Here is a 27,118-nt window from a genome sequence, read left to right as displayed (position 1 = left end):
ATTTATGTCCGTGGTACTCAATAGTGACCTCATTATGATTTATGACTGGAGATGTATTTTACATCTCTAGTCACTCGATCAATATATGTTTTGCTGGACCTGTACAGTTGTTTATTGAACCTGCTCTGGAGTAACTTTTCACCAAGTGGGTGTACTATCTCTTTAAGAGAGGTTACCTGGGGAACGGAGGGGGCTGGGGGGGTTGACAGGTGTGAATCGGTCTAAAATCGTCATAATTTCGGAAGGTTTCGCCACTTTCAGAAAGTTGTCCACGTCCCTTTCGCTGGCTCTGTGTCATCCATGTGACTATGGTATGGGATGCCTGACTCATTTGGCCTCTCTGTGCTGTGGAGCTCTCACGCCAACTCCAAGTCTCCACCGTCAGTGACGTTTGAATCACGTGTCCGTCTCTTCCCTCGGTACGTCCGTCGTATTTTCCTCCCCTCCACTGCCTGCTTTAATACTGAGAGCCGCTCGAAATAAACAAGCGCAAAAGGGGCCATTGTACCAGCCCGGTTCCAGTGTCACGTTTATCACCAGTCGATGTGCAGAGGGGGCTTACACCTAAGTTACCATCAATAAAGCCCAAGCCTCCAGTCATTTATCTGCTCCACTGAGCGCATATCATTGTAAACTTTTGTTTTCCTGCGCCGCATGAACTGTTCCTCCCGGACAAAGCGAGGTGAGTGAGGTTTTAAAATATATTTTTGCACTAGCGTTTCACCTTTCCCAAAGTTGTGTGAGCTGTAAAGACTACCTTTGCGGGCTGCGCTTTGGCTAAGCGGTGTTGGCCAGCTGCATGTCGCCAGCTTAAAATGGCGACAGCAAGGGGAGGGGGGAGAGTAGTTTTTGGGCTGGGGGCTTGCCTTTTCCTCCACTCTGAATTGGTTGCAATGTTTCAAAGATATAATGTAGACAAGCCCATTAACTTAGGACACACTCCGCCTAACTTGAGCGGAAGATCAACACGCATCATTTTCGGAAATGTTTGACGCCGCGCTCTGGGACTTGAGTCGAGCCACTCAGTGGCTGCTGTCTTTCTGCCATCTCACAAATTACCACTATTTGTTCACAGTTTTAAAGGATTGTTCGCATATTTACAGTTTGATGCCGTTGGTTTACATTAGTCAGGCCTGCAAGATTTTACCGTGAGCAGCTGCCGTAGTTTTCCCTTCCCCTCTAATCTTCTATGAATGAAGAAGTTGACACTCTTTCTGATCTGCTGCTAATGAGTTATATTGTTTATTTTTCATAGCCTTGCACAGGTTCTAGGAGTACAACTGATCAGCTATAGCTACAAGTGATAGGTTCACCTTATGATTAGTCATTTATTTGTATAAGAATTGGGGGAGTTAAATAAATGTTTGTGTGATGTTTGTGTGCACTGAGTTGGTTAGAAATTAGGCTACCGTGTGCCAGACCTTTCGTGAACTAGACTATACAAAGCCTTCAGTATCAAAGCTGCCTCACAGTCAGGTATGAGAATGCAAGCTGTTGCCTAGGTTATTTATCATGTCATTGTTGTCATGAGTGCATGACTCCAGGGATTAGAGCAAAGCTTTCCCAGACAGCTAATTTGTGTCTGATGTCCACGTGAGTCCCAACCATAGACATGCAGCTTAATCCAGCTATCTATTCATCACCCATGTCACAGCTATTACCCTTGGCATAAGCCAATTGCCATACTATTGTTGTTGATCAGTGATGGAATAACAACAGTCACTCTGGATGGGTGGATCTGTGAGAGTGGGAGTCTCTTGGATATGAGGAACTGGCAATATTGGATTTCCTTAATAGCTTTGGAAGAGCATGATTATTATTATCAGCCCTGGTATGGCTGTATATCATTGTGTTGCTGTGGTGAGTGTTTGAGGTCAGTGGTTGGGCATCTCACTGATCAGTCTCAAGTGTGATCTCTCTCTCTCTCTCTCTCTCTCTCTCTCTCTCTCTCTCCCTCTCCCTCTCTCCTCTCTCTCCTCTCTCTCCCTCTCCCTCTCCCTCTCTTCATCTCTGTATTAGTGTCCTCGTGCCAATCCAGGTGTGCAGTTGGTACACAAGTTCATTTCTGTATGAAGAGTAAATCACTAATCAGTGCAAGATTGTATTGGAATCATATTTTGCACCAGCACAGTTGCTTTTTGGATGTTGACGTTTTCATAGTGTTAATGGTCAGCTGATGACTTCATGTATTTGAGCACTGGGTTTTGTGCCAATCCTTAAAACGGTCAGGAATTGCTTTTCATCTGTAAGTTGCGTCCCTCCTGTGTGTTGACCTGTCTTATGACGATATACCTGCAGATTTCTGCCACGCACGACCACAAAAAAGAGTCAGCTGCTAGTCAAGAGCCTTTTCACAGCACTGGGGAGAGCGTTGTGATCCACTCATTTAGTCCAGAGCTAGCAGGTTTGGGTCAGCAGTAGCAGCCTCTGCTCTGCTTGGCTGGTTAACAGCCTGTGATGTCAGCCATTTTAGGTTGGACAGCATAGAGCATGGTGCTCCGCCATTTTTCTTTCCCTCCCCTCTCAGCAACCCAGTTTTAACGCATGCACTGCCAGTGGCCACAGCACTGCAGCCGTTTGCAACCCACGCAGCCATCCGCTCCCTGACCTGAGAGCAGCTCAAATGGGTCTCAGCAGCAGATGGAATGACACTGTATGAACGCTGTCATTGAGGTTTTCGTACGATTGCCAGAGTTGGATAAGAAATGTAACAGCAGCAGTGGAATGGAAGTTCAGAAGCACGAAGCACATGCTGAGACATAAGATAGTATGGTAGGCCATAGGTGTCAGCGTAGGTGTTAGTGAACAAGGCCCCAGAGTTGATGGACAGCAGGCTAGTGAGAGCTGTCTTCTTAAAGAGGAAGCAGAGGTTAATGGCAAAAGATTGGTGTTTGTGTTTATTATTGCGAAGAAGTTGGCGAAGGGTTTTTTGGTGTAAAGAGGAGAGAGTCGCGAAGGGTTTGTATTTTGGTACAGAGTTGATAACTGGCTGCTGGGCCACACTTGAGAATAGGGTTTGTTCCTCTGTCCTCTCTGAAAGAGATGACATCTGTTGGGGCTCGAGCCCTGTTGTGTGTACCCGTGCCTACTTCGCCTACAGTGAATAGACGAGCACTGCAAGACTCTGCCTGCTGCAGACCAAGCCAGGCTCCAGAGCCATGGGGAGCAGGGAACAGGGCACGGGCCCAGGCAGATGTCTGGACGGAGAGTCAGGCACTGAGTGAACAGGAAGAGACACCATCAGCTCTGGCCAATAGCATGCCTTGGCGACAGCGACCACACCTAGCTGGGAGACATCAACACCGCGTGAGTGAGGCACTGAAATAGGAGCAGGGCAGGGACTCTCCAATCACCACTCACAGGGGTGTGTGGAAAAAACAAGCCCTGCTAGAGCCAGGGACTGGATGGCATATGAGGTGTGTGTGTATGTGTAGGCCTGTGAAACGGTGTGTATGTGCGTGTTTACACACACGCATGTGCTTTAGAGAAATGAGCTAGTGGGAGAGAGGGGGTAGGAGGTGGTTGCCATGGGGACAGTAACACTCCAGTGGCGCTGCCGACCTGTCTCCCTGGGCCAAACTTGCTCAGAGAGGAGGGAGGAGAAGGAGGAAGGGACGGGAGGGGGAGCGGAGGGTGTAGAGACGGTTGGAGAGGCAGGGGGAGCGGGGGTGAAGAAACAGGGAAAGAGGGAGAAAAAGAAACGAGTTGGGAAGCAAGAAAGGAAGCAGACGTGGAGAGTGCTATATTTCTATTCACTGTCTCGCCAAATACATATTTCTTTCATTTAGAAACACCGAGAAATTGCAGGTATTAGCAATATGTCTGCATTTCCAGAGAACAAGAAGAGTAGTTTTGTTAGCGTATGCAGCCACACTATGCAGCTAGTCTATTCCAAGCTGTAGGATTTCTTGTGTGTGTATGTAAGAGAGAGCATGTGTGAGTGCTATTATTGGCCTGTACTCAGAGGATATAGCCTAGGCCTAGACAAGAGTCAGGCCAGGGGATGGAACAAGGTTGAGCCGCGTGGAGGCATGGACGCGGCGTGGATTATATAGGTTGTGTGTGAGACGGGACGAAAACACTCTGTTTATGTGCTACTGGGAGCACTCGGTTTCTGACTCTCACACACAGGAAAAATGGCTGCCTCTCTGCCTCAGTAAACAAGCCTCACACACAGGCATGCAGGCATCCACCCCCGCACGCCATACACACACACACACACACACACACACACACACACACACACATACATACACAAGCGCGAATACACAGCCCCCCCACACACACATACACACCCTACCCCCCAACCAGTTCACACACAATCTCACAGGAAACCCACACATGCAAACGCTGACACACATTACAGACACAAACACACCGTCACCGCATGGTCAGTCTATGCGCAAGATTTCTGACCCAAATTGAAGTTGTTGGCCGATGCCCTCATACCAGTGAGTCAACAGGGCTTGTCTGAGCCTGGCATGGCTGAGACAAGAACTACCCACTTCAACTACCCGTAATAGCTCAGCTTGTGTACTTAATCTCTGTCCTCACCTGTCTTAGGCCTGTGCATCTGAATTAGTTATCTCTTAAGTTCACCCTTAACTGCGGCATAACTTTTGCATAACCTCTCAGTGCATGTGTGCTTGCAGATGTATCCCCAGAGTTGTGGTTTTGATTTTTGGCATGCCGTTGGTGCGTGGCATAAATTCTACCCAACAGTTAGTCGCCATTCCCACACTGCCTTTCAGTCCTAACTGGCAACTGGTGCTTGTATAGTTGCTAATACGGGTGTAGGACGGTTTGGGACACTTTGCATGATAACTGTTCATTTGAGCTTACATTAATTTGTATGTAACACTGAAAGTGAAACACATGCATGCACACTAAGCTCAACTCTCAGGTTGTGTCCACTGGCTGAAGAGCTCGGGGTGGAACATTCCAGGCTTCGCAGTGCAGCGAGGAAGGAGGGAGAGGGGAGGAGGGAAGGGGAACGACTATGTGATTGTGGTGCGGAGCGAGAGAGGGTGAGTAGAACAGTGGGGGTTGGTAGGGTGGGGTGGTGGTGTTGGCCGGGTGGGGTGGGGGTAGTGGTATCAGGGCAGAAAATTCCTGGTTGAAACACCTCAGTGCTTCCTCCATGACAGTTAACACCCCTCTTTTCCTTGCCTCCCTCTCCTGGTCTCACCCCAACCCTGCTGCCCATCCCCCACCAACCTCTCCCATTCTGTCTCCCTCTCGCCTGCCATCCCTAGCACACAACACCCCCCCACCCTCCCCCTCCCCCTCCTCTTCGGATCCACGTGATGGATGGCTGGGACTGCCCACCCATAAGCCTTTGTGTTTGGTCATGTGACCAGCCTGCCGTGGCAGAGCCATGCCCCCTGATGCAGAACTGAATGGCAGGAGTGTAGGAGGGGTGCACAACGGCCCAAGCCAAGGGCAGTTACTCTCTCTGGGGGGTACAGGGGGGAACAAGGGGCATCACGTTCCCTCCGCAGTGGCAAACTCCATTCATCTGTTAACCCTTCACTCACTAGTCCAAAGAGCGGGTAACCTACTGGTAAATGAGGAAAAAAGAAGATGACAGTACAAACTGAACTGGGGGGAAGTAGAACCCGAGTAACGTTTTCCTCACTGGGAGTCAATAAACTTTTGCCATATTGTTCAGTGTTATCATTCACCATGAAAGGCCTAGGAGAAATAATCAAATTATGTTTTATCATCCATGGCGTTGGTATTCAAATTACATTCAAAAGCTCACAGTATGTGGATTGCAGACAAACTGTGTCTGAAGTTACCAAGAGGCATAGATTTACCATTTTTAGTCTCTCTCAGCTTATAACCCAGGTTTTTGGCTTTTGGATGTAGAAATGAAAAATCTGAATACCTCTGCTCCCTTGATGTGTGAAAGGGCATCTGTAGCACCCCAGTCCTGTGAGGGTTAACTGGGCTCTGAGCTAATGTACCATGACCTTTCTGTGGCAAAGCAAGTGTGTGCGGGTGTATGTGTGTGTGTGCAGGGAGAGAGAGAGCGCGCCATTGCAGTTGAGCAAGACTGAATGTTTTGGGAGCAGGTTTACCATATGATGCCTTTGACCTATATTACTGATGTGACAGGGAAGGTGATGCTGAACTAATCTGAGACAAATTTGATTGTAATTGTTTGTTGAAATAATAAGATCATTGTATATGGGGAGCATCCGGCCCAAAACTCACAACACTACACTTAGTTTAGAGTTGTTGGTAATAGGGGCTGGACTTTTAGGGATTTAGGGTTTTCATGGCGAACTTATGTGAGACTTTAAGGTTTGGCTGCTCTGTGTGTGAGGTGTCAGGTCGGTGCAGAGTGGCTGGGAGAGTAATTGCCCTAGAGCTGTCCTCCAATACTGCATCACTACCTCTCTTTCGGAGGCAGGGAGTGGAGGGAGGGAGGAGACAAGGGGCTCACACTCCTCACAGGAAGCTGTACCATTTTGTGTGAAGACAAGAGATGCAGAATATTGGTGAAGTTTGATCACCTCAGTGAGAATTTTAAGCTACATGATTTTATGAATCACAAATCTTAATCTGTGCATTTACATGCATTCCATCCATACTGTTATTAGACGTGAACACCACCTTTCCAAAGGACATCTGTTGAGCCACCTACTTGTACAATCGCCAAGTAGACCCTTTTCTTAAGCAACACATTCTCATGCAAGTATTTGTGGAGCGCTCTGGCATAGCCTAGCTTTTATGTGTGGAGCTTTAGAGGTTGTGCATTTAAAAAAAAAAAAAAATACAGAGTGTGCTCCCTCTGTGGGGGTGTGTTTGAACGAGGGGAAGTGAGAGAGGGACGGAGGTATGGGGGAGGGGAATGAAGGGGGTAGACAGGAGCTCTCCCAAAAAGCCTTTAGTGAAGAAGCTGAGAATGAGGTTGTTTAAATGCCCTCATAAAAGAGATAGCCTTGAGTTTCACAGGGTACAGGACACGAGGAGAAGACATAATTTTAGTGAGTAGTAACAAGCAGCACTGGATTTTGGTGGCTCCAGTCAAACTTCTTCAGAAACCTTCTCACACCGTTTTTGATATTTTACCTGAAAACATCCAACTGAGAAGAAGTGGCTCATACTGCGTAGTGTAAGATATCCCACATCCTCCTTTCTTGTCATACTCTGTTCTTTTCTCATTTCAAGACTTAACCTTTTGTTAACTGACAAAAATCAGGTGTATCATTTTGTATGATGATTAATGATGTATTACATATTATGTATACATTTTGCCCACTGGTTTTCAAATTCTCCCTCTAAATTGCAGTGAGGAGTTCAAGTGAGTGAGCAGAGTCATGTCCCGCCATCCTCCTCCCCCCATGGCTGGTCTATAGTCAACCAGAAACGACCCCTATTCTCAGTCACACCCCACTCACAGCTATTTCACCAACCTTCCACCCTGTGGTTCCACCATGGCCAGCAAGAGGAAGTCCACCACACCATGTATGATCCCCAGCAAGACCATGCACCTCCGTGAGGAGCTGGAACAGGAGCCTCCCATTCTCCTCCGCCAAGCCAGGAGCTCTGGAGGTGGCAGACACAGTCCATTGGACCCAGGTGAATCTTCCAAATCAGAGGCGGGGGACACTGTCAGAGACAGCGCTGGCACCTACACCTGTAGGCCTTGTAACTTTGAAACCCATGACCTTAACCTGTTCTTGGATCATGTATACAGCGGGCACCCAGACTTCCGTGCAGACCCAAGCTTCCTTTGTGTGGACTGTGGCGTTTCTGCACCCAAGTTTGAGGGGCTAGCCCTGCACAATGCCAGGGTTCACCCCAGCACACTGAACACCACTCTGCAGCTGAGGAAGAGGGACAGGAGGGTGATTGTGGAGCAGAATCTGGTGATTGGGACAGAGGCAGGGAAAGACAATGAGATTTCCATCACCAAAACCCCGATTATGAGGATGCTGAAGGGCAAATCGGAGCCTAAGCGAATAGTGGTGTCCCACCCAGCCTCTGATGAGCCCTCCTCAGACCCTCACTCTGTCTCCAGAGAAACGGAGAGGAAAGAGACTCCTACAGTGACAGTCACCCATGTCCCTACCATTGTACACAATGGCCCAACAACCAAGGTCACTCTGCCCTCTGCAATCCAGATAGTCAATGGCTCTGGGGCACTGCCAGTGCTCAAGACTGCCATCACACAGGTATACTGGTACTTATGTCTCTTTTTTGGCTGTCTTGTTATGATAGTTTTTAATCTGATTATTCATATTGTTTGAAAGATTAAAATCAGTTAATATGCTCAGCTTGAATCAATTTTCTGCAGGTGGTCTCAGTGGTCCAGAACAGAAGCCTCCACCAGTCTGCTCCCATCACAGCTACTTCAACTGTCTCCTCTTCATCTTCTCCCTCTCCTTCTTCCAAAAATCTCCCCAAGGTAATGTGTTTCTTTGTCATTATCCTAACTTTTTGCCTGTTAACACAGTTTCAATTTTATAGCTCACTGAAATGTTACCACAATTGGATAATCAAATAGTAACTTTTTTTTTATTTATTTATCTCCTGTTCCTGTTGCCTGTCTTTTTTCCTCTCCCTTTTCACCAGGTGATGATTCCTTTAAGCAGTATCCCTACTTACAGTGCCTCCATGGACTCATCTTCTTTCTTGAAGACTTCCTTCAGTAAGTTCCCTTACCCCACCAAGGCTGAGCTCTGCTACCTGACTGTGGTCACAAAATTCCCTGAGGAGCAGATTAAGATCTGGTTTACTGCCCAGAGACTTAAGCAGGGCATCAGCTGGTCTCCTGAAGAGATTGAGGAGGCCAGGAGGAAGATGTTCAACACCATTATCCAAACAGCACCCCCTACTTCCCAGAACCAGCGTCAGACCCACAGTCACCACAGCCCAGCCCAACATACAATTACAGTTCTGCCTGCATCACTGGGAGCCACAGGGATCCCCCACATTCTACAGGGTTCTCTCGTCAGCCAGGGAGGGGTGATCGTTACCCAACCTGTGGTAGCTAACGGTATTCAGGTTAGCAATGCTCCCGTGGCTCTGGCCGTCACACCAAAACCCCAAGCAGCAGCCCGCCCAATGATGCAGGCCCGGCCTACCGCTGCCCTGGTGGCAGACAAGGGCATCAGCATGGTGGTGGGGACAGTGGGCAGCAGTAGTGGAAGCAATGTCATCAGCAGCAGTAATAGTAGTAGAAGTGGGGGAGGGAGCACTAGCAGTATTATCAACAGTACTACGAGTAACAGTAGCAGCAGTAACAGCAGCAGTGGGAGTACTAGCAGTCAAGCTAGTGTTATCAACCTCAGTCTGGGGAGCAGCAACCATAGTAATGCCAACGCCAAGGTCAGCAGTGTCAATGGCAAACACAACATTGCTAATTCTGATTTCAATGACAAGAGCAATAGTAATGCTACCAGCAGTTCAAACACCACTAAAGGCAGCAGTGACAGTAAGAACAATGATATCAGCAAGGCCAACAACACCAGCACTGGTAAGAGTAACAGTGACAAGTTATCAGTTACCACTGATAATAAATGTACCACAGATGCTAAACCCAACAACACCAATGCCAAAAGTGGCAGTACCACGCAGAAGAGCAAAGATAGCAACGGTAGTACTAACAAAAATAACACCAGCACAACCAGTGCTCCCACAAGCACAGCTACCCCAGCTGCTGCCACGAACTCCAGTAGTAACTCGCCAGCCAACAAATCAGAGGCTTCTTCTCCTGCCTCCAAGTCTTCTTCCCCCTCCCCTGTGGCTCCTTCAAGCAGCACACCTGGCTCTCGGACACTTCCCAACACATTCCTGGACCCCAGCTTCTACAAGGGCAAGAAGTCTCAGGAGCAGCTCAGTGCTCTGAAGGACAGCTTTCAGACCAGCCAGTTTCCTAACCAGGAGGAGGTGGACCGTCTCATTGCGATCACAGGGCTCACTGTACGTGAAGTCCGTAAGTGGTTCAGTGACCGGCGCTACCACTTTCGCAACCTTAAAGGTACACGCTCAAATGCAGGCAGTCAGAATAAGTCTGGCAGCACAGCTGGAGCTGGAAGTGGTTCAGGCTCGTCAGGGAGTGGCACCACTGGCAGTGCCACCATTACAGAATTCTCAGAAGGTACTGCAACCTCTGGGGCAAAAACACCGCAGCAGGGCTCTGCCCCCCTCAGCCCAACTGCCTCACAGACCCCCACTTCTCCCACCACACCATCCCGCCGACCCCCTAGACCACCATCTCCAGACTTTACAGCGATCCGCTATAAAGAGCGAGAACCCCACCAGGTGAGACTAAGCTTTTGGCGGGAAAAAGAAGCCATGGGCATGAAGTACTGTGTTAGAGCTTTGTTATTTAAGTTGACAAACAAAACCATTCACATCATTCTGTCTTCTCTTTTCCCAGGTAAGGGCACTAGAGGCCAGCTTTGCCCAGGATGCTGACCCCTCTGGAGAGGAAGTGGACCGACTGCGAGCAGAGACCAAGATGACCCGGCGGGAGATCCATGGCTGGTTCGCTGAGAAGAGGAAGAGAGTGGCAGCTGAGAAGAAGAAAGAGGAGGCAGAGCGGGCCATTAGAGAGGAGGAGGACATGGAAGTTGAGGGAGAGGAGGGTAAGAAAGTAGACGGGGAAGAGAGACAGAGAGACGACGGTTCAGGAGAGCTCAAAGTCAACCCTATTAAGATCAATCTGAAGATGCTGAAGGTGACAGAGGCCAATGGCAAAGCAGAGAATGAAGGGTTGGACAGCCCAACTATCCCCCCTCCATCCAGCACAACACCCACGCCCTCCCCTTCCCCAGGCCACACCCCATCCACTACCCCCAAACCGGTCCAATCCCAGTCCCCCAAACCTTCACCTGTCCGAGGTAAGAAGACTGCAGACCAGCTACACCTACTTAAACAAGTCTATGCCCGGACGCAGTGGCCTAGCGCTCCTCAGTATGATGAGTTGATCTCAGCTACAGGGCTTCCCAGGCCCGAAGTCGTGCGATGGTTTGGGGACTGCCGGTATGTGCAGAAGAATGGCCAGCTGAAGTGGCTTGAGGCTTACCAGAGCATGGCCCTGGAAGAGGACCTCCAGAAGGGCAACACACAAATACTCCAGGCCCACCTGGAAACGCACGGCAGCCTGGAGGAGTCGCAGGTATTGACTCACCAGCAAAAACTGAGAACAGTGATATGAAAATCCACTTAAACAGAATTTACATGTTGTTTGAGGACAGTTCAGTCAATGTCTCTGAACACGAACAGCTGTTAAATGCTGTAACCCAAAGCCAGAAACCTGAGAACCCAACGTTTAATCTGTGCTGCTATCAAGAGACTTGCTGAAGCTGCTTTATATACAGTGAGACTCCATAGTGTGAGCTAAGATGTTTTTTGAGTCTTAACTCCTAAATAACATTAACTCTAGCTAACACGCCTGTCGCAGAAAATTTGACCACAAGATTTTAGATGGAACATAATGTGAATTCTGTGTTCAGCGTGGATTCTCGCAGGATAATTCTTTTTTTTACATGTGATATGCAGATGACTCATTGCCCTAACATCATTAAGATGACTGTGCAGCCACACAAACATCAGAAAAAATATCACATTCACTTACTAATGGTAAATGAATGTATTGTGGACAGCAGCAAATTCCATAAATCTCGGTCACGTCACTATTGTAATTCAGCTTCACTAATGACATGTGGAAAAAAAAGAATGTATATTTATAAATACAGATATTTTGTCCAAATGTCACTACTAATTATTTGAAATGTTTGGTTGATAAAAGTTGAAAGATCTTTGTGTGCCTGTTAACCAGACAAATTATGTTTTCCAATTTCAACTCAGACACATCGAGTATCACAAGGAAAAAATCAAAGCATCTGTAAATTATAGTAAATTATAGTTTGCTGTGGATATACTGTAAAAATTATTTCACATAGTCAGTGCTTTCTGAGCCCAGCTGTTTACAGTGCATCTTGTTTTCAGAGGTGATTCTTCAATACCTTGATCACATTAAAATGCGTAGTAGCTATATACAATTAATGAAATCACATTCTTGTGTTCTTTGCAAAATGCAAATTTGCCTCCATAGTGTGAAAAAGTTCACTGTTAAAATGCACAATTTTCCCTTTGTTTATTTTATTTTATTTGTTTTTTAAATGATGTTTCCCCAATTAGAAAAGGCTGGTCACAGATAATGGTGATTGTTACAATAGCAAGAATCTAATGCTTACTGTAGTAATTTCTGTTGGGAAGTTCTTTTTTAGTTGCCTCCTTCCACAGGATCAGCTACAGAACAGAAATTACAGGGCAGTCTTTTCTCACTACACCCCCTTGTTGTCCATAACATCTGGGTTTCTGTATTTCAGTGCTGTTAAACAAGACATCGATTTAACAATTACATACCATCCTAAACATTGTGACTGAAAAGAGACAGGAAAAATATAAAACACAGGTGATTTAACCCAGGACACAGTATGACATTTCTCTTTAAATTAGCATGAGCATTAACATCCATTATTAAATGTGACTAATGCGCCCGAGTGCCTCTCTGACCATCTCTGGAGGTGGTTTGGACGGCCAGACCTCTGCTTTATTATTGCATTACAGTAATCGCTCAGTTTTATTGGCCTTGCAAGTTTGTACTCACAAGGAATTCAAGGAAAAACTGAAAGTAGAAATTATAGAATGAATGCATTAACGTGGTAGTGTATAAAGGAGTAGCATGCAAGTGAAAATACTATTAAGTTGTCTTAAACAGAAATTCAAAATATTTATTGATCCACTTTGGATGTTTTCTGTTTGAACCTGAATAGTAGCATTGGTGTAGAGCTACATAAACAAAGATAATATATAATAAAGACCATTTATAGGAGTCTAGATAATGCACTGGGATGAGTAAAAAAGGTATCAATAAATTGTTTTTGCCTTGAATATTTAAGAACTGATCATATGGCAGCTTTTGAGTGCTATTGTCCATTTTGGTGGTCTTGTACTGTCCAGTTTAATTGTCCTCTGTTTCTAGTAGTAGTAGTCTTTCATTGCATCTTGGTTGCATTTATACAGTCTGTGTGCATCAGATGAATGTTATGCTATGAAAAAGGGCTCAAAGCAGCGTGTCTGCTTGGCTTTATGTGGTGAGGTGAGCTAATGCATGCTGTTCTGTGTACCCCAGGTGCAGGAACTTGCTCAGGCTAGTGGTTTAACAGAGGAGCTGGTGCGGCACTGGTTCTCCACCAAGGCTTCTCTGCCCCAGGCTGAACAAACTGCTCCTGCTGCTGCTGCTGCTGATACGACAGGACCAAGAGCAGCCACACCAGCATCAGAGCCACAAACGACAGTAGTATCTGGATCCTCACCGCTGGAGCCGCAGCAGGAAGAGGGCAAGGACAAAACGGAGCAATCAGCGTGTGGGGTGGCAAAGGAGGTGGCAGAGGAGAAGAGCGACAAGACTGTGAATCCTACTAAAGGTAGTCTTTCTGTCCTCTATAGTTGATGTTGTGACAGTGCTAGTTATTAAGTTCCTTAAAGACTGGCCAAGCAGGTTACGAGAAGTAAAAAAGAATAGTTTGAATAGTTTTTTAGTTTTCACTTGTTTCTGTAACAGGGGAAATGTCTCCATCTTAACAACTTCTTTAGTCTGATATTATTATTATTACATATTATTATATATGTATCATTTTCTTGATACTGATGAGCTAATCTGCCTTTGTTGTATTTATACTTGTTCCCAGAAAAAAATACCTGAAATTGGAAATAAGTGGAGTTATCTCATCTTTTTTTTCCACTCAAAAAACAGTTTTAACACAGAGTGAGACAAAATGGTTTGTTAAGATGGAGATTTTTTTGCAGTGTGAAAAACAGCTGGTAAGTTATGATATTTGGGATGAGTCACCACACACCTGTGTGTAATTGCCTCTCAGGTAACAGGTTAGCGTTGAGATGGAGCATATGGGATGATCCTAATTAAGTATCGGGCATGCTGTGACAGGTATTTGTGTCTGAACGCACTTTGTTGCTGCTGTGCATATCCAGGAGAGGAAGAAGGCCATGCCTGCTGTTTTCTGTTCATGTGGAGGAGTGTGTTGCCAAGGTTCAGTATGTTTTTTTTTTTTTTTTTTTTTTTAAATTATTTTTCATTTTCTGCAGGAACAGATTGAAGAGCAAAGACCTTTTTGTGTGAGAATGGAATTCACAACGCAGGTGGTCTTTGTGCCGGGAGTCTGAGTGGAAGACAGCAGATGCGATTGTAACAGGATCACTGGATGGAAATGGACCTTGAAACCTTCCCTACCACCACATCCCCTCTCCTCTCTCTCCCTCACACCGCTCGAGGTAGGCATGACTGACCTCCTCCCCCCGGCCAACTACATGGAGATGGACACTCAAGCCACCACCCCACCCGAAACACAGGCACACACACTCTCACACCCTCTCCAGTATCCCTCCATCCGCCATTTTCCCCTTCAAAGGAAGTTCCAGTGGAGACTGAAGCACAGGACTGGTGGAGGAGGGAGGGAGGGAGAGAGGGAGGGAGGGGCAGGGCTGACTGCGGAGGATTGGCTGCGTTTTTCTGCCGTGTTTGTTCCGCCTGCCTGCTGCGGTGGGAGGAAGTGAAGAGAGGAGGGTAGATTTGGAGGAAGGAGGGAGGGGGGAAAAAGGGAGACGTGTGGTCGGAATTGAGACCTTAGCAGATGTGGAACAGGGGGTGGGGGGTTGGGTTGGGTTGGGTATTGGAATCCCGACTGGACAGATATCAACCAAGCCAACTCTCACATGAGGAAGATCAGTGGTGTGTTCAAAGACCGTTGGTAGGATGTTTCTGAGGGGGGCGGGGTGGGAGTACAAAAAACTGCACAGCTCTTTGCTACAGGGTGCTTGTCTAGGCCTTAAAAGTAAAATAAATGACCCCCCCCCTCCTTCCTCTACTGTGTCATCTTTATACTCAAATTTCCCACTTCTGCCATATTGCACTCATCCACTTTCATTTCACGCTCACAGCTTACCTTGAATGTGCTAGTTGGGCTGTTTATACCGTGTCATGTCATAAACACAGCACTGATATTCATTTTGAACCTTCTTCAGTTTCATTGGAGATCCTCTTATGGTTTCTTTGTACATAGTATTTGGTTTAAGAGGACATGAAACCGTTTGATATGGGGCGGGGGGAGTCTAGAATTATGTCATCCAAAGAGGGCGAGCACCCTGTCATGTCTAAGAAGAAAAATGACAAGATAATATTTGGACTATGAAATGATGTTTGTGTTTTAGCATCAAGTGCTTCTTTACGTCACTGACGAGTACGTTCATTTGTTTTTATGGAACTTTCTTATGTAATAAATTTGACTGTATAAGAACTGTGAACTTTTACCAGAGTTCCATACTTAGGCCTGATGTATAATTTTTACAGATGTTATTTGCAGAATAAACAAAATGTAACAAATTATTGGCTTTGTTTGTGTGTCACAGGCCTACTGACATCATGCCAAGTAGCAGTTCTTGGGACGTAGTGCTTCAGACGCTGAATTAATGGTTAATTTAAAGGTTTGTAGTTAATTTGAGTTCTGCATTCACAACCATAAGAAAAAGGCCTCTTGTCCACAAAGCTACAGTTCAGTAAGCCTGACCGTGCCACGTGAACCAGGCAACACATCTGATCTGAAGATTTAGTACTGCAGTTATTGTACCCAGCAGTCCTTCAGCGTGCTGCACTTAGTTATAATTTACTGTAAATATGACCGCATCTTCCAGCATCCACCACATCTAGAATGGGTAATATAAGTAGGGATGGGGATCGGCAGCAACCGACATTGATAAGATTCACAATACTGATTCAGTGTTATGGCATTGTGTGGTTTGGAAAGCAGCTGAAACATACTTTCCAAAGACAATCATCATGTCAGTCATATTTACTTGGAGCTTTTAACATTTATTGTAGGCTTAGAGATAGAAACTGACCCGCAAAACAGAGAATGTGTTTGTTTTGATTTTCCTGAATAATCTTAAGCTGATATGGCATTATGGGCTAGTATATTACCACAATTCTTGACATTTCCTTGGCATAGTTTGCATCCAGCAGCTCATATCTAACTCGTCTTCTAAGTTATTAAAGCCAAACTTCTTCCAGACTTTTGATTTAGTGTGGAGGTGCTGCATGAATCTCTACTATACGCCAGACACTGTGCTTGATTTCCAAGATGTTGCACCAAAAACCCAGAGGTATATGTTTGAATACTTCACACAACCATGTTTGCATTTAACAGTTTTTTCCCCCCACCTAGGAATTAAACATCCCCCCTCAACTAGTAATGTAATGAAAATAACTCAGAGTAGTATTAAGTAGTATTTTATTTACTTTTCAGGGTTGAATATGTTTCATATGAAAGGCAAAATTAAAATGAATACTTTTCTTGTCCATAGCTTAGGCACATTACAGAAAGGCGTTGTTTGTAAATGAAACCATGTGTGACAAAACAGACCAGATTTTTTTTTTTTTTTTTTTTTTTAAGTGAAACCAAATGACACCGGAGCCCAACAGAGTGTGTGTGTGTGTGAATGATGTGGCTGTAAAGTGATGTGTACACAGACAGAGAGGCACATAGACATCAGCAGACAGGTCAGCAGCAAGAGCAATGCAGCATTGGAGGGAGAACTCTCCACAACACAGACCAGTCATTGACCATGAGAGGAGAAATATCAGTTTTGGGATCAAGTAGGGGTGCAAATACAAGGTGCCAAAAATGTTCTGTGAGACCTGAAGAATTCAAACCAGCCCCTGCTTTTACCTTAACTACGTCATACCATATGGCTTAGGAGTGTCCCAGTGGAAAAACGTTATGAGTGAGAATACTGAGTTTACATCATACAGTCAATAACTTAAATTAGGTAATAGAAAACACTTTCTGATACAAACCTGGAGAAGACAACACCGCTGATTAATACATGCTTTGTCTAGGCTCACTTAAGGCCAGACCATGAATTTCCGCCCCCTTAGCATCTTGGCAGCCATGACCCACACAAATACAGCTACAACAAAGCCTTAAGCGCAAGCCTAGATTTAGCCTACTCCTCCCAAATTCTCATACCAGAACCACAGGAAACCAGAGCTGCCCGCAAGTGTAAGGGCAACATCGTTTAACTTGAGAAGCCTTGATTACCAAGTTATACAAATGTGTAAGTACAAGCCAGAATGAGAATCCAAAGTTTGGGAATGATGAATACTCAAGTGAAGTTGCTGGGGATTAGGACCAAAGCTTGACATTATGATTTAGCCCTCTCCTGGTTATTTACACAGTCTCTATTTTTTTCATTTTGTCACAAATTCATGGGGAGTGGCAATTAAACTACTACATCATGGCAGTGCGACTTAAAAGCCTTTGAGGTTTCTGGAAAGCAACTTTGTGCTGCAACAAAACTCCCCAGAATACCATGAGAGAATAAACACCTTTGTCTTTGTGGTGCGACGCATAAAAAAAAATGGCAAATCGTCTTCTCTCATTTGGTCACTGTTGGTGAACAGTACTGTATCTCATTTGGTTATCTGTCCTTCTGTTCACTCTACTCTCTAATTCAAACATAAGAGACCCCAAACTAAAAGGCAACACTGATGTCAACAGAGGAACACTTAAGACTTTGCAGAGAAGCTGGAAACAGCAAGAGGCATTTGCTGAGGAACCTGAGGCTGCTTTTAACAGAGACATCTTTTAAAACCACAACACATTTTCCAAACAGCCATTGAATTAAAATATGATAATGGTGGCCATTACCATCGCTGCTATAATCATATAGCTTTGGCAGTTATGGGGGAGAGTTAAGTTAAAAAAAAAAAAAAAAAAATCAAACACTGGATGGGGCACACACTTGCTTTTAAGACTTGAAACTTAAGTAAGCATAAATACATTTCCATCAGATCACTGAAAATCTGGGGCTGCACAATTAATCATGTATAACTGTGCATCAACATTTTAGTTCCCACAATTAAATATTGTGCATTGACCATTCTGAAACATTTAGTTTCTTTCAGAATATTTCCAAGAACTGAAAATTGTGCAGTTTTCAGAGGAACAAAATCTTCAAGATGTATACGTGCGATTAAGAAGCAAGATCAAATTATCTATCACAATCTTTTCAGCAGCCTATTGGAACAGAGGGAAATGTCATTATGTCAAGAGTAAACCATACATTTCTGTGCTGCCAGTACAAAGGCATCATCTAGCCCCCTGTAAACATACGGATAGATAATACAAATTAAAATCCAAATGAGAAAAAACAACTAGAGCTGTCAATATGAACATCATTCACTCAGAGATCATTCACTTTTGACAGGTATCACCGGTCCTGCTGCATCACTCAATGTGTGGGGTTACAAACCCTACAGACATAATCATAGCGGAGTAAGACTATCAGTGGATGAGAAGTGAGAACTGTTACTTTGTCAGGTTGGCTGGTAAAGGCACCTGCAACGCAGGAAAATGGAATGATGTGCAGTTTTTTGGAATGTAAGTGGGAAATAAAAAAAGGAAAAACGTTTGGCTGAGTGTGTATGCATACGTAACATATGATGCTGCTTGCTCTCTGGCTGCTTTCAACATAAACAGGCTATGACTTCTTCCTGATGCCTTTAAAAAAAAAAAAAAGAAAAAAAAAAAAAAAAGAATTAAAAATCACTCCAGGATTAGGGTGTGTTAGACTGGAGGTGCGCAAGTTCCTCCACAAAGCACAGAGGAGAGACACATTAAAAATAGCCATAAAGAGCCCTCGTGTTTTACACATATACATTTTAAAAAATGAAAGTCACATTATGAATGTTTAAAGGTTTAAATAATAATAATTAAAAACTTGGAGACAGGAGCTCTTTGAGAGCAGGTCAGCTGCTGCTGTTCTCTGGCCAACAGCACAGCAGGAATAAATATATATATTCATATATGCCAAAGAGAGAGGAGCAAAGAAACTTAACACCTTCACCTGGAAACAGTTTCAAACTGATACCTTTTACAGCTCTCTCTTTCCCTCCTTTTACCCTCCAAACTAAGCAGCTGTTGTGCTCACCTAAAAACACAACAGAAAACAACGTGCCACACATATGGCTAGTCCAGGGCCAGAACTTTTCAGCCTCACTTTTTGTTCTCCGGTTGTTTGTCCGTTTCTCCTTCCTGTCCACAGCCGTCAGCTTCCCCTCAGCCCCCCTCCCATGTTCGAGTCACTCCTTCTCTTCAGGAGAGTGTAGATGAGGCCGGGGGGGCGGGAGTGGTGGCAGGGAAGGAAAGGGGAATGGAGAATGGAGGGAGGGAGAGCTGCCTGAAATGTAGGCCAAAGCGGTGGTGGGCGTTTCCATGGAAACAGTGTTCACAGCAGTCAGTGACATCATCGGTACGGGGAGAGGCGACTGGGAAGGGGGTTGTTGGGGGGGGGTTTGCAACAGAAACATGTCCTGATTGGTCTGGACCTACACACGGTTTTCTCCGCCCACTCTGGTCCTCCGCATCATCCTAAGGTAGAGACAAAGAGAGAAAACTGTAGAATCTTCTATGGCCGCAACACCAAACTCTCACCGGCACGCATAAAGAGAGGTAACAATAAACCCAATAAACCCCTGCAGCCTCAACAGAACACTCCTCACACACACCTTCTGTTCTGTGGGTCCATGTGGTCCAGCAGTGCCTCTTGGGACACCCTGAAGTCATCTAGGGGGGACTGGTAGCGGGCTTCGAAGGAGCCCTCACGGCCCCTGTAGGCTGGGGACTGCAGCAGAGGGGACACGACGGAGGAGGCCGAGGACGTGGAGCCCGTATCTGCTAGACGCTCACGACCTGCTTGGGCTATTGATGCCACAGATGCAGCCCCAACTCCCAGAAATGGGCTCAAAACCTCTCCATTTTCATCCTGACAGAGACATGGAGAAAAATAAAAATAAATGCACAGTATGAACTACAAAAAAAAAGTGACAACTTTAGCTCTGCAAAGTTTGTAGCGCACCCTGCCCCTGATGATGTCCATGTGGACCAAAAGAGAAGCCAACTCAAGATCCTCATTGTAGCTGTTCTTCAGAGGCACAGACCGGTAACCTGCACCATACAAAGACAGAGACAAAAGGCTTATGAACACTCAGGGATTCACCGACGCCACTTTATCAAAGTCGATATAAAAACCTAAATGTGAGCCGATAGCAAGTGTCAGTCATATCCATCACTTAAACTGAACAATGTTAAATGGAGGAAACATATTTTGTCCCCAAAATATCACAAAATCATTTTACTCAGGGCTTTAGTGTTGTGTAAAATCTCCCAAACTGATACTCCATTTTAGTCCAGTAGCAGCACCAATAACAATACCAGTATCCGTATCACTACTCAGCACAGACAGAACAGATATTCAGTAGGATTTTAGTGCCATTTTGTGGTCCTGGTTGATTACAGCAATGTTTTTATGACACTGATCAAACTCTCCTCCAACTCATTCAGAGAGGTCAAGCTGTGGTGTGTACCTGTCTTGAGGCCACTGATGGGGAAGGTGGCCTGAGCCAGGAAGTTTTGGTCACTGAACATGTCAATCTCATACACCACAAAGCGCAGGAAAGCAAAGGCGGAGTTGCACACTGTGAAGTGGAATGGCTTTCGTGGCCACGTGGGGTTGAGACCGTTGTCAGCTGAAGAAGCAAAAACAAAGAAACCAAAAAAAAGCGGGGGGATTAGAAATGTACAGAATGCAGCTAACACAAAAATATGTGCAATGTCAAAGCACTTGGTGAACTATTTAAGTCTATAGGATATAGGATAAAGCCAGGAGGAGTTAACCCTCTGTCCAATTACAGTGTTGGTTCTTTGGCTGCAACCAAGCTATAAAACTTTATGAAAGCTGTGGCAAAACTGTGTGAATACTATGGAATGTTTCCTCATTACATTCCCACACATGGCTTAGCTGTTTGTACAACTTCCTGTTTTTCTAGGACCACACAGGAAATTACATAAAGATGATGTATCCAATAAACTGTTTTAAGTTATCCATTCCCTAACTTTGGCACAGCGTCCTTTACTGCCAGCAAAATCATCAGGTTCAATTAGAGCAGTTCTCACCTTCTGAGTCAGTTTTTTGCTTGGCACTGTCATACTCTGCCCCACACACCTCGATCTCGATCAAAGGACATACAATGCCACGGCCGTGCTTGGGCAGATGGCGAGCCCCCAGTACCTTAAAATCAGAGGAAACAGTTGCTACATCTCCACTGCTTCTCACTCGTTCCACCATACACAAACAATATACAGACAACTGGATGAGCATGAGTATGTAGGTGCACATACACAGCTGTCACACACATACACACAGTTCTATTGTTTCCCCACCTCTATCTGCAGAGTGACGGGTTCAAGGCCTCGAAGAGTATGTCTGTCAAAGGGATCAAAGTTGTCGTCCCTCATGATGGGCGGCTGGAGGACGTAGCCGCTCCTTCCATTCAGCATGAACAGAGCCTGGTTCATCTGCATGGGCTTGTCTGCACACAACAAGAAGGAGGTAAGTTTGCATGGGCAGGAAAACAATAAAAAGACAGTAAACGTTCCTTAAAAAATGAATTTTATCTCCAGTCAACATTCAGCAGCACTGAGCTAAAATGTTTATCATTGTTAAAAATCGCCCATGTTGTTAAACTGCTCTAAAATGTGTTTATCTACCTGCTGTCTGGAAGTTGAGTGCTACCAGCTGGGATCCACAGAGCCACATAGGCAGAGGGTCGTAGTTAGATGAGTCGAGTCTCTGGCCTCTGGGGTAGATCCTGGACAGCTGTAGCCGGTTGTACTGCAGGAACTTCTTCCCCTTGATCTTGTTGACATACTTCTCTGCCTTGGTCTCAGGAAAGGATGACATGTCCCGGAAACAGGCACGTTCTGTGCCAATCTCTACAAGAGACACCAAGACAGAGGAAGTAGATTTGTCATGTGTGCATTAGTAAGATGAGATAAGATTGGTAAGATTTCTACTCCACTGAGTTAATGTATGATTGAGTGTGCACAGTCAAAAAGATGTTCATCATCCTTACTGTCCTCGTCGAAAGGCACAGGCCTACAGTAGATGACCAGGTCAGACAGTTCCAGAGCAATCTTCTTCCTCCGCTCCATTATCTTCCCCTCCTCCAACTGATCATAAAGACACCCAATCTTTAATACAGCTGCACCAGCAGTAACAGACATCCCCTCTTAGTTTGTACTTTCATACAATCTGACCATTTGTCTTAAGACAATCGGTGATACTAAATCGCTCCCAGGTGTGAATTAGTTTGTGTGAAGCTGGGCATTGCTGAAAATAAGCGAGTATGCTCACTGGTCACTATTCCCTGGATGAAGAGAGGTTATGAATGTGTGTGACCTGACCTTCAAACCCACCATGTGGCAAGTACATACATCTTGACCTACATTTTCAATCCAGATACTCTACCTTGGCCTCTGAGGTCATGGTGACCTCACGAATCTTGACCACCCACTCCTTGAGTTCTTCTTGGCTGTTGGCGGCGATGTCTAGCACCTGGCCCACCTGCTGAGAGGTGGCCGGCATCAGGGAGAAGACATGAAGCCTGCTGCCCTTCCCATCTGGGCGCACAACTGAAAACAAAATGAGAGATGCAAAGGGCTTTACCCAACTGTCCAGAGACAACTCAGTCTGCATTTCAGTAAGATGAACCGACTGTCGCCAACTACTTTTTCCACCAATGAAAAAACATTGATGCCAAATACATCATGTATTTGTTTGCATGATTTAATGTTGAGAAAAAATATAATATGACATAAATTCTTCTAAGAGCAACATAACAGAAACAGTGACTATAAACACTCTACTTTCCTCTATATAAGGAGAGAGAACTGTAGAAAAAAGGAAAGGGGTAGGAGGGTATTATTGAACCTTTCCCATTCTACCACTAGATGGAGCCAAAAACCACTCTGAGGACCTGTGACAAGCTCAGGATCAGGTAATAACTGCAGTTAGCAGGCCCCCAACAGTGCATGCACAGCATGTGCCAGCAGTAATGGCTGTGTATTGACTAGATTGGATGATGTCAATAAAAAACTAGCTACACAGCAACAAGAAAAGCCAGACTAATAATAAAACCAAAGAGGGAGGAATTAATTATAGAAGAGGTCGAGGGAGAAACAGCATTAATGGATAAACATGACTTTAAAGAGAGTAGACCATGTTTATTTTTGTGCAAGTAAACCCAGCGACAGCAGAGACTGTGTGTGCATGCAAACAAAAGCCAGAAAATGAGGCTGCCCTCTGGCAAGATGACTGCATGCTCTACAGGCCTGCAGCACAGAGCAGAACAGGAAGGGGCAGGGCCACTCACCAATCTGACAGGAAGACACGTCCACACTTCCTCTCAGCAGATCTCCCAGAGGGCTATTCTCTGTCATCTCCTGCTTGACAGAGGGAAGGAGGAGAAGACAAGTGGATACTCCATTTAGAAGCTATATACCACGCTGTATATGTGCTCTATGATGGCTAAAAATAAGCAGTGGACAGGACCCAACGGTGATGAATGTGCTGAACTGTCGTTATCTTTGGCCAGAGAAGTGAGCAGAGATATTACTCTGGTTGAACATAAACAAACAATGAATTTGATTCATATGCACTTGTAAAATCATAAATGTGTCACCAATAGTGGTTACAGAGACTGGGGGATGTGGGTCTATGTCTGCAAGCATCTGTCCTACTTGTAGTGTCTTTCAGTGAGACACTGATTGATCCTGTGGTCTGAACTTCCCATTGAGGGGGCAAGCATGAGCTGAAATACTGTGCATATCTATCTATCTATCTATCTCTATATCTATCTCTATCTCTATATCTCTTTATCTATCTCTATATCTATATATATATATATATATATATAGATATATATATATCTATATATATATAGATAGAGAGAGAGAGAGAGAGAGAGAGAGAGATAGAGATAGATAGATATATATAAGATTAAGAACTTAAGAAATTATATGTTTATTTTATTATATTTACATTTATAATATATTTTATTATATTTATATTAATTAAATTATATTTCTATGCCTCTCATCATGTGGGCTTGATTCTCACAGCTCTGTCAGGCTCCACCGCTGATGGACTGATCTCTTCCACGTAGTTGGCAGGAAACCACAGCTGCTTCTTCCCTCCACAGTCACCCTTCCACCTGAAAGAGAAAGTGATGTCAATAAGAAGGAGAGGAGGAGAGGATGTGGCTTAGTTTGAAAACTACATTCTCTCAATTACCCAAATTCAGTCTGAATACACTTTGTATGATATTTGTACAAGTAGAGCTACTTCCTGACTGAATATTGTGCCTGTTTCTCACCATCCTCCTTCTTGTTTGTCCACATTAGAGATGATGGCATTCTTGGTGAAAGAGAGTTCATCATCCCTCTGGGCTTTATACTCATACATGGCTCTCACTGTGCACTGCAAACACAAGACGGGGGGTTAACAAGATCATAATGCTACAGGTATTCCTAAGGTGAAGAGTTCAAGCGCACACACATGCACATATGCACACACACACAAACACACACACACTTTGCAACTAAATAACTCACCTTGAATGTTGGCATCTGGTTAGCTTCCACATAAAATCCTGGGTTCCTGCCCTCATACAGCGACCCGTAGTCTGGCTCCTGTTGGAGATGATGTGATGATAAAGTTTTACACTTTGGAAGCAGAATGTAGAGCACACTTTCTACTCTTTCCTCCAATAAACAATGCCATGTCATATTTATTCAGATAAGAAATTCTTTAATCCAACATAGCCTTCACAACAGGTCAAAGTCATGTTTGACAGGTGTTTGATGAAGCGTATGTGGTACTCACAGCAGTGCCAATCTTCTCCAGTGTGTCCTCATTGATGGGATAGCGAAGCTTCATCTTTCGGTACAGAGGGTGTTTCTCATAGTAACTGATGAGATCTACTAGGCTGTCAAACTCTGAAGTGCCCAGCACCACAGTCTGACCCTCCTGCTGCACACGACAGTGCTTAATCTTACCCTCAGCCCTGTGGAGAAAGCACAGTACTTACACAACTACTTACTTAACTTAACAAATGGACAGTAACAGAATGAATGCACACTGTCCACAGAATACTTTTCAAGAGCCTAAAAGCACCTTCATTCTTCTAGTGTTGTGCCAAATACTGTGCCAGAACATGGTCATGAAACAGTTTAGCTGCCTATATACAACATTTTTGTCTCTGTTACTGTTAACTAGGATGCATAGTGTTATTTCTGCATTTGAGGTGGTCCCCCCTCTCATTTCTGTTGCCTTTTATCCTTAGCAACACTTTGCTCCTCTGTAGACCCATCATGATTGAATTTTGTGACTGCCCCACTCCACTCATATTTATGTTCATAATTCGGTTACATAAGTTTAAAATGATTTGGTCAGATGTGGGGGCCGCCTTACCTGAACGAGATGGCAAATGAGTTGGGTTCCGCCCTCTTCCTAACAAGGAAGGCCCCATCGCGGGGAACCCTCATCAACATGTTCTCCGCATGACTCCTGGACAGGTTGGCATGATACCATCTAGGACGCACATTCAGACAGAGCAAGATTGGTCCAGGGAGGTATGCTTAATAGGCATGGCCAAGAGAAAAACAGTGAGTAAAGTAATTGAGTAACTACAAGGATTTATCTGCTCTCCTGAGACTTACATATACATTTCCTTAAGTCTCACATGATTGCTCTGTGGTCCCAAGACTACTTCAGGGCACTGTGATGCTGATACTTGCACAACTTACAGTGGCTGCTTGTAAATGTGATGATCTAGGAACTGAAGCTTATTGTCTTTTCAGCTGTTGTACTCATTGCTTTGGATATGACCATTAGGTCAGTGTCTAAGCTGTAAATGTAATGTGGAATCCAAGATATTAAGGGGGAAAGCAGGGACACCAGAATTTCCAGTGTATATGAATAGAATTTATGTATTAAAAACAGTAAAAATTCTCTCAGATCTGCGTGACAAGTTAAGACTCACTCCTTGCTCTCATGTGCGTTGGTCTGAGGCACAGGTTCCGTCAGTTTCATCTCAAACTCATTGCAGCGCAATGCCACCTGCTGGTAGTGGTTGATGAGGGCAAAGAGTGTGTCAAACACCAAATTGTCAGTCAGGTAGTACTTGGGGCTGCCGGCCTCTTGACGAGAGTGGATTCGACAGTGCTGCACCCGCCCTGAGCGCCTGGAGCAGGGGAGGTATAACATGACAGGAGAAGAGAAGGTCAGAGACTTACTAAGAACGGGTAAAACTTAAAAATTCTTTCCTCTTCATACCGCTCCCTGTCAGGATCCATTTATGAACTTCTCTTGTAGTTATATTGGAAATGTCATCTCTCAAAGCCTTTTACTTGCTTTTTGAGGAAGAGGGAATTCATCTAAATAGAAAAATGTCTCCCGTTCCTTTAGGTTTTAACATACCTCCCAAGTATAAGCTCTGTGGCCTACTACTAGGAAACTTTACACCATCCCCCTTCCTGACCTTGAACACATTATCCTCTGAGCCCATCAATACATTGTTGTATTGAATCTGGATAGACCAAATCTGAAGTTACCAACTCACGCAAAACCTATGCATTAGCAGATAATACGCAAGTGATTGTACAATCAGACTGTGACTACAACTACATTCAGTCAATGACTGACTGAGTGAATGTAGTTTGACTTTATGTAGATTGATATTGATTTATCTGCCAGTCACTGTGCAATCCGCATGAGAAAGAGACAGAGTGACTCCACAGAGCAAAGAGTGTTAATAAGTTATACTGTGACACACAGTAAACGATAGTGAGTTATTGTTCTGTTGTCAATATTAATGCTAAAATGTAAATACTGATCGAAGTCTATCACTGAATGAAACTTGAAACAAATGAGAATATTATTTGAAAATTATGATGTTGTGTGCTTTATATTATCATTCAGTTCAATGCAAATAACATCAAATTGACTGAATAGATTAGCAGATATGCATATCTAGATCAATATCAAAATAATTTCATGTGCTTATTGTAATATTAATATTGCCCTGTTTCCCCTGTCAATTAACAGAAAGCAAATGCATTGTGAATATGTACAGAAAATCTAAAAATTCTATCAAATTTCAGAATGTAAAACAATA

General features: G+C 44.5%; 2 protein-coding genes across 5 annotated transcripts in view; one reads left to right on the top strand and one right to left on the bottom strand.

The window, feature by feature from the left end:
• The first annotated feature begins 269 nt into the window (after positions 1–269).
• Positions 270–15,427, top strand: zhx3b (zinc fingers and homeoboxes 3b). Of its 3 annotated transcripts, none has more exons than XM_030055202.1 (7): positions 270–419; positions 7,301–8,186; positions 8,309–8,419; positions 8,587–10,278; positions 10,397–11,137; positions 13,160–13,454; positions 14,134–15,427. In XM_030055202.1, exons 2-7 carry the CDS (start codon positions 7,446–7,448, stop codon positions 14,142–14,144), a joined length of 3,591 nt encoding a protein of 1,196 aa, XP_029911062.1. In that variant the 5' UTR covers positions 270–419; positions 7,301–7,445; the 3' UTR covers positions 14,145–15,427. The 3 variants fall into 3 exon arrangements, with proteins under 3 accessions (XP_029911062.1, XP_029911059.1, XP_029911060.1); XM_030055199.1 differs by lacking the exon at positions 270–419 and adding an exon at positions 429–682; XM_030055200.1 differs by lacking the exon at positions 270–419 and adding an exon at positions 6,829–7,123.
• Positions 15,428–16,314: 887 nt separating this feature from the next.
• The window catches only part of plcg1 (phospholipase C, gamma 1), a 31,173-nt gene continuing 20,369 nt past the window's right edge, over positions 16,315–27,118 (bottom strand). For both annotated transcript variants that reach the window (XM_030055198.1, XM_030055197.1), the window contains 16 exons: positions 25,985–26,185; positions 25,414–25,533; positions 24,826–25,006; positions 24,555–24,632; positions 24,317–24,420; positions 24,061–24,154; positions 23,315–23,384; positions 22,411–22,574; positions 22,016–22,112; positions 21,651–21,875; positions 21,324–21,472; positions 21,057–21,171; positions 20,468–20,629; positions 19,960–20,048; positions 19,610–19,866; positions 16,315–19,472 (listed from right to left, as the gene is read on the bottom strand). In XM_030055198.1, the coding sequence (XP_029911058.1) occupies positions 19,430–19,472; positions 19,610–19,866; positions 19,960–20,048; positions 20,468–20,629; positions 21,057–21,171; positions 21,324–21,472; positions 21,651–21,875; positions 22,016–22,112; positions 22,411–22,574; positions 23,315–23,384; positions 24,061–24,154; positions 24,317–24,420; positions 24,555–24,632; positions 24,826–25,006; positions 25,414–25,533; positions 25,985–26,185 (2,149 nt within the window). In that variant the 3' untranslated portion in view covers positions 16,315–19,429. The remainder of the gene's footprint in view (positions 19,473–19,609; positions 19,867–19,959; positions 20,049–20,467; positions 20,630–21,056; positions 21,172–21,323; positions 21,473–21,650; positions 21,876–22,015; positions 22,113–22,410; positions 22,575–23,314; positions 23,385–24,060; positions 24,155–24,316; positions 24,421–24,554; positions 24,633–24,825; positions 25,007–25,413; positions 25,534–25,984; positions 26,186–27,118) is intronic.

Source organism: Myripristis murdjan, chromosome 7 (genome assembly GCF_902150065.1).
Source record: "Myripristis murdjan chromosome 7, fMyrMur1.1, whole genome shotgun sequence".
NCBI lineage: Eukaryota > Metazoa > Chordata > Actinopteri > Holocentriformes > Holocentridae > Myripristis > Myripristis murdjan.
The sequence above is the reverse complement of the archived record's forward strand: the minus strand, read 5'-3'. Positions and strand labels throughout refer to the sequence as shown.

Bases quoted from the DNA above. Each gene is read 5' to 3' on its own strand.
- zhx3b (XM_030055202.1), top strand. From the start codon at position 7,446: ATGGCCAGCAAGAGGAAGTCCACCACACCATGTATGATCCCCAGCAAG. The intron at 8,187-8,308 runs GTATACTGGTAC...AATTTTCTGCAG, and splicing joins TCAAGACTGCCATCACACAG to GTGGTCTCAGTGGTCCAGAA. The intron at 10,279-10,396 runs GTGAGACTAAGC...CTCTTTTCCCAG, and splicing joins AAGAGCGAGAACCCCACCAG to GTAAGGGCACTAGAGGCCAG.